Consider the following 11,051-nt stretch of genomic DNA (forward strand, 5'->3'; position numbering starts at 1 on the left):
TTAATTTTGTTTATTGTTTTGTCTTATTTTGTTTTTGAGAATCTTCTTACTAATTTCTGTAGAGGTGGTACTATGTAGAGGTGGTACTAGCTTGTGTCCCCTCATCAGGGTATCTTTCCTTGCAGCCTTACCAACACTTGATTCTGACAGTTGTTTTCACTGAGTGAGATGGAAGCAGTTTTAATTTACATTTCCCTGATGATGAAAGCTTTTTCAGATATTTCTTGGCTATATATTTCTTCTTTTGAAAATTATCTATTTGACTCATTAACACATTTGTTGGTTGGATAAATTGTTTTAATTTTTTGAGTTTTGTAGTTTCTATATATTAATCTCCTGTGTAATGTAGTTGGTATAAGTTGTCTCCTGATGAATGAGTTATGCAGTCTGTGTGTTCATGAGTGTGCATGGATATGTGAATGCACATGTGGAGGCCAGAGGTCATCTTCAGGTGCTTTATTTATTTATTTTTTCCTCCAGCACAGGAATGTGCTGCCACAGGCTGTTCCTTTTTTTTTTCTTTTAATATATTTTATTACGTATTTTCCTCAATTACATTTCCAATGCTATCCCAAAAGTCCCCCATACCCTCCCCCCCTCCCCCATTTCCCTACCCACCCATTCCCATTAGTAGTACTGCACAGTTTTTGAGAGCAAGAACACTGGGGCTAAAAGTTCCAAGATGACTTGTCTTGAAGATGTTTTGAACCATGTTAAACCAGTTTGTTTTTCAAGTGGACTGGGGCTGTATTGTATCTAGGAGTGTAGTGCCTAGCAAGGGCTCTCAGCTGCATGCCTGCACTGCCATTTCAGTGATACACACCTGGGTATCTGCTGGCAGCAAGTCTGCTTCAGGTGCAGTGGAGCTGCTTTGAACCATTGCTTTCTCCTTTTGGATTTGCATTCTTTATTTTATGTAATAATTACTTTTAGGATTTATTATCATTTATGTTGTATATGTTTGGGTACAAGAGTTTAGTGTATTTCATGTATGCAGAAGCCAGTGGAGATCAGATACACTGGAACTGTAAGCCAACAAGTGAGTGCTGGGAACCAAACTCAGGTCCTTTGCAAGAGCAGTAAGTGTTTGCAAAGTCTGAGTTGTATCTCCATCCCCATAGTATTTGTTTTATGTGCTACCTTTGTACTATTTAGAAAGAATTAGTATCTGTTTTGTAGGGATGACGTTTTATTATAACTATTTTTGAACAAGTAATTAGTAAATAACTAACTTAATTTTAAGCTGAGCATGGTAGCACATTCCTTTAATTCTAGTACTTGGGATGCAGAGACAGGTAGATCTCTTATAAGTCTGAAACCAGCCTGGCCTACATAGTAAGTTCACTGGCCAAGGTAATATAACAAGACCTAGTCTCAAATCTCCTCTCAAAAAAAAAAAAATCCTGAAGAATTTATTTCTGAAAAGCAATACATTGTTTGACTAAAACCAGAATAGAAAATTAACGATACAAAAGCCTTGTCGTGTTACACGTATAGTATAACATGGCTCCTGCTTATTCACTGTCTCTCTCATTTCAGACCATGTGCCCTGTGTGCTTGGATCGCCTGAAGAACATGATTTTCCTCTGTGGCCATGGAACATGCCAGCTCTGTGGAGACCGGATGAGTGAATGCCCAATTTGTCGCAAGGCAATTGAACGAAGGATTCTTTTGTACTGATTAAGAAACACAGAGTGTTTTGTTAGCTAAAGTATGTGATCGTGAGATCTTAGTAGGTTCTAAAACTAGTTGGGAGTTTAATCTAATGAGTTAATTTGTAATTTCATAATTTCTTTTTTTATGTTTTTTTTTTAGAATGTAATTAGACTATATATGGACCACCATAACAACGAAAACATACAGTGTTTGAACTTGCCCACTTGTGTGTGTGTGTTTTCCTCTTGAATTTGGAACATCAAATCCATGAAAACTCATAGAAAATTTGCTTTTGGCTTTGAAGGGGAAAATCCTTTAAGGACCTCCTTTCACATTTTTCTATTGCATTTTTCTTTTTTAATATGTGCATATATGTTAAACCTTAGGCATTAGCTTACAAGGTCAGTATTCCACATGATTATCATGATTTCACATGGTGAAATGACATGCTCTTCTAAAAGGTCATACTGAAGGTGAATGGGGCAAGTCAGCCTATGTCATGTATGCTCAGTGACAGAAGTGTGGTAGAGATATGCCTCCTGGCTAAGGCAGTACTGAAGGAAACATTGTATTTCAAGATAATTTAAAGTTATCCAAATGATTGTTTCCGAATTTTTAAGTAAGTGAAAATATGTGGTAAGAGAATAATGACTTTACCTTCTTTTCTAGACTTAAAAGGAAAATTGACTAACTTAATAAATGAATTATTTCAAAATCACCAGTAGACATGAAAGGGCAAATTGTAGTAAGAACTGAAGGCTAGCTCAGAATGACACAATCACATCTCTACCTGGTTTTCATTGTTGGACTTCTTGTATTAACTTCTCACTGTTTGCATCAGCTCTTTGTAGAAAAAGGTCTGTGAAAAGCAATTTCCGTTTTCCCTGTGACTGCTAAACTGGGCTTGATCTAATCAGTGCGTGCACACCATCCTTTCTGTGTCTCTGAGGTCTCTAAAGCTGGTGCATTGTAAGAGGCATCAATCTTTTCTGTATGTCTGTTATTTCTGACAGTGTTATGGATTCTACCTTCATCCAAAGCCTTACTTCTGTTCTCTCTGATAGTAATTTTACTATAAAGAACTTAGTTTTTCTTTATACCTACAGATGAACATTCTTTAAACTGCCAATATATACTAAGATACAATAAATAGCTTAATGTCAGATACTTAGAAAAGGATGCCAGGGCATTTGTGGAAATGCATGGAAAATACATGTTGACTTGGTTAGGGGGCTAAGCATTTTATCTTAAATGAGTAATCTTTGTATCTAGCCTAAATATATGCACATTGTTTCGAGATTCTTCACTGCTAGATTGTTAAAAACAAAACAAAACAAAAACCAAAACCCACCTGTCAGTTATTTACAATAGTGTCTACTGTGTGCTGTGTATAAGCATGTACTCTTAAGGATAGTGTTCTTTGAGGATAGTTTCCCCTGCATTTGAATCTGGCTAGCTTGTATCTGTTTTTTTGCTATAGCAACTTAAAGTGGGAGAGCAGTGTCCAGCCTGCTGTGCTGTGCTGCTGGTGGTTACTTGCGGCCCAGTGAGCTGAGCTGCTCGTTTTCAGCAGGCTCAGCAGGCTCAGCAGCTCCAGGTCTGTGTTGAGCTGAGTAACTGCTTTGTTTCTCCTTGGTGTTTTTGAGATAGAGTCTCACTATGTATTCTAAGCTGACATGGAACCTACTGTGTAGCTCAGGCTGGCCTCAACCTTATGATCTTCCTGCCTCTGCCTTCCAATTGTGGGGTTATAGGATGGTGATCCCACCATATTTAACAACTTTAAATTACTTTGTAGGGTACAATCCTTATTAGTTTCAAATTAGGAATGTTCTATTGTAAGGAAGCAATGAGGCTATTTTTTTCTAAGTATAATTTGAAGAGTTTTTTGCTTTTTAAAGATACATCTGATGATACGATGTTTACATAAAGAGACAGACTTGGAAAGAGTAGAAATGAGGCTCTTTTCTTCCTTGCCATAGGCTGCCCACCTCTTTCTACTTGTCATCAGGCAAGGAGGAGTGGCTGCTATAGAGTCTGCCAGCCCGAGAATCTGTGTGCCACAGCTGTATCCCACTTCATTCCTTTCTCTGTCTCCCAGGCTGCAGTGCCAAGTCTTATCCTGTAAAGATTCTATCTGTTAAGGGATAGACCTCCTAACCAGCTCCATCATCTCCTCTATGCAGAGCAGAGCACACTAGCTTAGGAGAGAGAAGCCGTCAAGTCTCTGTAGTGCTGGGAACTTCCGCTTTCTCTTTGTCACTTGGCCATTTATGTTATGCATATTATGGACAGATGCACTTCTGTTCAGGTCTTCAGGCATCTAAAATTATTGTAAATTTGTTTTGGGCTTACAGGAGATGGTAAGAGTGGGAACTGAATCATGCCAGTGACTTCCTCCTGCACTCTGAAACTACCTCTTAGTCTCTCTACAACACTTGGCCCTGTGGGGATCTTTCCTTCTAGTTACCCAAACCTCTCTTTCCTGTGCCTCAGAAGAATTCTTACTTTTCCTTAGAATTATTATTACAATGACATGCATTCGTTTTTTGTTGTTTTTTAAAGTATTGGACTTGGGCTAAGTGGGGGGCAGGAAAGAAGGTCAGTGTCTTGTGTCTGTGGACAACAGGATAGGGTCCTGAGGCGTGTTAGCGTTCTTCACTGGCGTTTCAGGAGAGCTGTCGGGAGCAATATTGGATTCCCTCTCTCTGCCCCTCGGCCCACCACATTTTCCCCTTGATTCACGAAGACTGTCGGCTTTCTCACTGAGCACACACACAACTTATCAGGCGCTGCTGCCACAGCTGCTCTTGTTCACATAGTTTAACATCCTTACCTGTGCTGTACACATGCAGAATTTTATTGGGAGTGGGGTTTTCAAGAGAATATAATTTTATATTAGTGTAAGAATATTATACTAGGCAAATGTTTAGTTATCTGAATTATGCTTAAGGTATGCTTAAGGTATTGTAATTTAATAATGGCAGGTTAACCAGAAGTCTACTGAAACATAAAATTAACTGGAAATAATTCCTTAAATTTTATATTTTTGAAGACTTTAGCCTGAAACAACCTTTTACTTTAGAATGTTGAAAATGCATGCTGCTTAAGATTTGTCTAGTTCAAAATTCAAACCTTGCTGGGTCATTTTCACACAGGGAACATTCTGGTAGTCATTTATTGCCTGGTGGATGTTTTTTGTTTATTTTGAATTCTGGACACTTTTTGGATGAGGAATAGTTAAACTTGTCACTTAGGACAAAGCTGGATGCAGCAGAGCTGGTTTCGGGGTTTGGGGTTGTTGCAACAAATAGGAAACAAAAACAGTGAGCTCAGAGGAATGGAGCATTGTGTAGGATTTGCCACGGTATTGGTAGGGAGGGTGTATTTAACTAAAACATAGAAGGGGTCTATAAGGTCAGTTCTTCATATGGCTTGTCAGTTGTTTTGTAAATTACAGACTTTAACACGACTTCCTCTTTTAAGGCCCAAAAGGAAAAACATTTATCCTTTCAGAGTGTCTGGAATGTTTATAGTAATAATTTCTATAAAAACACTCATGGATACATTTTTGGTGTTTTTTTTTTAAATTGCAGTGAGAACCACATATCATAAGGTTTGTTGTCCTGACTGCTTCTAAACATGCAGTTCAGAAGGGTCACTTCCTCTCCGTTTGTTGGGAAACAAGCATAGAACTTTATCCTGCACCTGTCAAATGCTTCCTTCTTCCTTCCCTCTGGGCAGCAGGGCTCTGACTCCTTAGAACACGGACACTCAGATTACTGCCGAGAGCCATTTGTGTTTGCAAGATCCAAACCCAGGTCAACATCACGCTCCTGAGATCTGAGGAAGGGCATCTCTCCCCTGCCATAACTGCTATTTTTTTTACATGTATGTTAATTGAAAGAGTTTATTATTTCGTTATGAGCCAGAGGGGGAAGCACATTTTAAATATGGGAAATAAGTTAGCTTTGGTTTTGTACTGTATTGGGAAGGTAATAGATTTTCACAAGTAATTTGTGCCTTGTTATAAATATCAATTGTCGTTGAGTCTACCTGTCAAAGTTACAGAATACATTTTTCTTTCAAAATGGCAACCTGATTTAACTTGCTTGAATATTACAATAGGAATGCTTACTGATACTACTTGATAATCATGTATATCCTTTTGACTTATACACACGAACACACATGAGACAACAGTATTGATAATTGCAGTTGTATGTCTTTAAACACTAAATGTAGGAAGCTTTTTAATGTTGTCTTGTGTGTGTGTGTTGCTTTACTGCAGTGAGGGAGAAATCCTTTGCATCAAGCTTCAGTGGCTGATAAGTGGCTAGCAGTGGGTAAAATTACAATGTAAAAATAGGAGTGGATAGTTAATAACGTTAAGTTGCTACCTTGGCATTTTCTACCTCCTTTTCTACCAGAATACTGCTTTTCTTTCACCCATCTAGCATCTTGTCTTATTTGTGGGAGAAAAGGAAACAACCTGAAGATAAAGTTAGAATTTTTTTTTTTTTGAGAATTTAAGCAATAGATACAGGAAAAGTGGCCTGTCACAGTAATTTGGTGCCTCAATGCAGAGGTTTGAACGGATAGACACAACTGTCTAAGAAGGGGAGTAGTGCTGAGTGGGTGCACTGTCCTGCAGAGTTCTCTTGATTTTACTTCATAAACATGACTTCTTTCTTCAGAAGCAAAGTGCTTTTCTAATTTTTTATGAAATAAGCAAATCTGCCATTTTGTCTGAGTACAGTTTCAGGAAGCTATTGAAAGTTCTGACTCAGGGCTTTTTAACCGTTAAAGCAATTGTTAATATATTTTGGAAACTCCATCTGCATAACTCTTCAGTGCCTTGATTAACTTGGCAACACTTAAAAAAACTTTGTACTAGGTAACCTTCAGTGCATCAGTCACGATATGCACGTTCTAATCATCCTGCTAAGCATGTGCAAGAACACCTCTGCGTGTGGGTTTGCATAATTCTATAAGGGAAGTGTTCTACATTTGCACTTGATACTTTTTTTTTATTATTACTTGTTTTTTTACAAACTGATTATTCAAGGCCATGGCACTGTTACCAGAAAAATGGTGTTTGCTGTCTATATGCAAGTCTATATAGCTGCTGGGGAGAGGACAGAGCTCACACTTTGTATCTAATACGAAAAGAAGATCAATACAAAAAAAAAAAAAAAGATCATCTTCCTCTCAAGTGGAAACCAAACCAAGCCAAACCCTTTGTTTAAGTGGTTCAGTTAAATGATTAATTGAAAGGAAATCATGAATTGCATGTCATTCTTCATGCTGATCTGTAGACTAAAAGCATGTTTTTCTGTCTCCTTCAGGATGTGTCTGCCATTCTAAGTACAGTATATTCAAATGGTGGAAAAAAAACTGACTCAAATGTTTTGCGCTTTGTAATTTTTCCAGTTCTTTTTAGCTTTCAATGTTGGAATAAATTTAAGTCTTGTTTATGGCTAAAGTTTCTGTATGGAAAAATGATTCTTGCTTATTAGCTTTTGTTTAAGAAAAAAAGCTTAGTAAAAACTAAGCTTTTAAAAATAAATGCAAACATTTACCATTAATAAAATCTGTGGTGTAATATGTTTTTCTCTGACTTTTGGGAAGCTATTCTTTATAATAATATAAATGAATTTTTATTTTTAAGGCATTTGAAAGCAAATCTCAATACATCCAAAAAATCCTAGTATTGGAAAGAAAATTACCATATCTTTGAGAAACAAGGACATCTCTCCAACTCAATGTAAGAAGTAAGCGTCCACATCTAGAAGGTTCTCGTTGTGAGTGCTCACATGTCAGGCAGGAGCCTGTCTAAGGGTCAGAGGAGCTGGCATGCTTTAGTGCCTACTCTTTCAGGATACGATGTGTTTGGACAGTAACCTGAATAGAACAAACTTGATCAAAGAAAGCCAGACCTGAAGAAAGGACTTAGTCTTTCTCTCTCTATATGTAGATAGCTTATATTTTTAAAAATCTTATTCCTCTCTGGGAGACAGATATATGTGTGTGTATATATATGTATGTCTGTGTATGAAATTTTTAGAAAGGAGATATTTTACAGCAATGATGTATCTCTCCTTTTCAGTGTTTTGTGACAAATCAGTCATTGAATAGTTCGGGAGTATTTTATTTTTAAAGTTGCTACACGTACTTTGTAAAGTCATTGAGAGGTTTTTCTAATTCTAGTTTAAAAGATGCATATCTCAAATGTCTAAGAGAAAATCCATTGAAAACAAAAATCTTTAATTGATAAAGGCATATGTGTTCCAATCGAATTTATTTTGGATAACCTCTAATTAATTGTATTTGTGTTTATATCTATTACTGTATAAGTAGATATCTCATGGTCATATTTTTTATTAAATTGAAACTGTAGGTTTAATAATAAAAGACATTTTAGAAAATATGCTTTATATTTTATCATTGACAGTTATCCCTCATAGAGATTAGATTTCACTAATATTTTATGGCACAGCGTATCTCAAACCTTGGATAATGCTTTTTAGAACAACAATAAATGTTCAAAAAATGCAGTGAAGTGTGAGAGGCCTGGGAAGCTCACAGTTGCTGCAATCTGAGCCTTGGCTAATAGTTTCCCCTTTTACAACTAAAATAATAGTTGATGAGCTCGCTTTTATTTTTGTGAGAACTAATGATATTAATAATGATAGATATAGTAAGTATAATCCAGACCCATAAAATGATAATAATAGTAATAATAATAATAGCAGCAATAATAGTAATATAATAATAATAGAAATAGATGTAGTAAGTATAATCCAGACCCATAAGCTAACAACAACAACAACAAGAATTTTAAAACAATGTAAATATTTCTTATTTTCCCACCTCACCAATTAGTATTAGTATTGAGCAGAACATTAACAAACAGAAAGTGCTGTTGTGGACAAATATAAGAGGTAGAAATTCAAGGGGGACTCCATATGGTCGAGTTCTTCCTTCAGCAGTAGAGCACTGGACTTGATGTGTGGACCCAGACTTGGTCCCCAGGACTGGGAGGAAAAAGCATGAGACACTAGAGAAAGCATAGCATTAGTCAGCTCGATATAGTTGACATTGACACAGAAATTTACTACCAACAGCAAAGTATCCGTAATTCTCAAGCTCATATGAGGCCTTCATAAATACTTAATGTATCTTAAAAGAATGATACACCATATTCTCACAGACCATGATGGGATTAAACTAGAAATCTAGAGAGGTGGTAAAAAAAAAAAAAAATCCCAGTCATTAAGTTGTTGGTGACTAAGCCACACAAGTAACACAGAAGCTACGGAAATCTCAAGTGTAGGCTACTTTGGATACTGGGTATAGTGGCTTATACTTATGTTCATAAGATTAGGGTGAGATCAAACAGATCTCAAGTTAGAGGCTGGCAAGCTGGTCGGTACACACAGGCACGTGCACAGAAAGCAGTCCCCACAAAAGAATCTGGTGACATTGACAGTGTATAGTAGAAAGGGTATAAACTGATTAAGCCTCCTCTTTAATCAAAAGATAAAAATGGGAGCAGAAATTGGAAGGGAAAAAAATTAACCCAAAAGTGTAAATGAATTTATTGGAGGAATATTAATAATATTAAGAGCCAGACCCTGAAATGATCAACTAAAGAGATTAGCCAGGTTAAATAGGCAATTAAAAGGCAGGAATGGAGCTGATGAAATGACTCAGCAGGTAAGAGCACTGACTGCTGTCCCGAAAGCCCTGAGTTCAAATCCCAGCAACTACATGGTAGCTCACAACCACCTGTAATGAGATCTGATGCCCTCTTCTAGTGTCTCAGACGACAGCTACAGTGAACTTATGTATAATAATAAATAAATCTTTGGGCCTGAGCGAACAGGGCCGACCAGAGTGAACAGAGGTCCTAAAAAAATTCAATTCCTAACAACCACATGAAGGCTTACAACCATCTGTACAGCTACAGTGTATTCACATACATAAAATAAATAAATAATCTTTTTTTTTTTTTTTTAAAAAGGCAGGGATATACAGGGTGCCTCACTACAGATTTTATGGGCATTAAAATGCAAGTTACATGAAAGTAATGGTGTGCGCTTACAGTTCTGGCATTTGCATAACAGAGCCATAAAGTCATCCTCTACTGCAGAGTGAGTTAAAGCCCACCTGAGCCACACGAGGTCCAGTTTAAAAAGGAAAACATAGTATTAACAACAATTCTCTCCCTGAGTCTTTTATGCTTGTTTATTTCCTTATTTTACCACCTAAATGGTTTTATTTCCTGAAAGATATTCCCATCAAAGAGAACTGGGGACTCTGGATAGCTATCAAAAACATTGCCTTTAAAATAATTAGCCTTTAAAAACAAAGCACTGTGAACAAGATGAGTTCATGCTGAATTTTATGCATTGTTTATGGAAGAAATTATGCCAGCTATGTACTATCTCTTCAGAAGATAGAAACAAAAAGAGTGCTTCCTTCAGAGAGATACCAGGCTTGTAAGTAAAAAGACAATATTCTTTAGGGTTTTTTTTTTTTTTTTCAAATTTGATCTTTGAATTCTATCAGTAAAAATACAAACCAAAATGTACTTTGTGAATATTGTCAAAGTGACATTAAAGTTTATATGGAAGAAGAAGGTTTGAGGATTAATACTTCCTGACTACGACTTGAGTTATATACAGCTGAAGTTCCATAGCCAGCCAGATGCACAGCAGCAGATGAACAGATGAAGAAATTTGGTCTATCTACAATCCAGTTGTAAAGAATGACATGTCATCTGACAAAATGGATGGAACTTAGAGATCATCATATTCATTGATAGATTTAGACAAATGTTACAGTGTGATGGTTAATGTGGTCAACCTGACAGGGTCTAGACTCCTCTAGGAGACTTCCTGTGAGGGGTTTTATCCAGATTAAATTATCCTCTGGCTATGCTCGTGAAACATGCTCTAGATGAGTGGGAAAGCCTACCTTAACTGAGTGACACTACTCCATGGACCAGGATCCTGAATGAAATGAAGAGAAGCCAGTTGACTGAGCACTCACCACTGTCAACCCTGACCAGATACAGGGTGACAGCCACTTCAAGCCCCTGCCTCTGTGACGTTCCAGCTATGATTTGACTGCACCTTTACTGTTAGCCAAAGTAATCTCTTCTTTCTTGGGTTGCTTTTGCTAGGTATTCTCTTGAAGATGAGGAAAGTGATGGAATCAGTACTGAAAAATGGAACTCTTGCTGAGATAAACCTGACAGTCTGATTCTTTTTTTCTTTTCTTTTTTTTTTTTTGGTTTTTTGAGACAGGGTTTCTCTGTGTAGCCCTGGCTGTCCTGGAACTCACTCACTCTGTAGACCAGGCTGGCCTCGAACTCAGAAATCTGCCTG

The 11,051-nt window shown here is 37.1% G+C and overlaps 1 protein-coding gene across 3 annotated transcripts in view; it reads left to right on the top strand.

The window, feature by feature from the left end:
- Mib1 (MIB E3 ubiquitin protein ligase 1) overlaps positions 1 to 8,038 on the top strand; it is a 97,835-nt gene extending 89,797 nt beyond the window's left edge. The window contains exons 21-22 of one of the 3 annotated variants that reach the window (XM_021150154.3): positions 1,540 to 1,711; positions 7,328 to 8,038. In XM_021150154.3, the coding sequence (XP_021005813.1) occupies positions 1,540 to 1,680 (141 nt within the window). In that variant the 3' untranslated portion in view covers positions 1,681 to 1,711; positions 7,328 to 8,038. Of the gene's footprint in view, positions 1 to 1,539; positions 6,376 to 7,327 lie in introns of those variants that run through there. The other 2 variants (XM_021150155.3, XM_021150153.3) reach the window with 2 other exon arrangements.
- The last annotated feature ends 3,013 nt before the right edge of the window (positions 8,039 to 11,051 follow it).

This window comes from Mus caroli, unplaced genomic scaffold, assembly GCF_978045245.1.
Source record: "Mus caroli unplaced genomic scaffold, Mus_caroli_1 scaffold_19, whole genome shotgun sequence".
Classification (NCBI taxonomy): domain Eukaryota; kingdom Metazoa; phylum Chordata; class Mammalia; order Rodentia; family Muridae; genus Mus; species Mus caroli.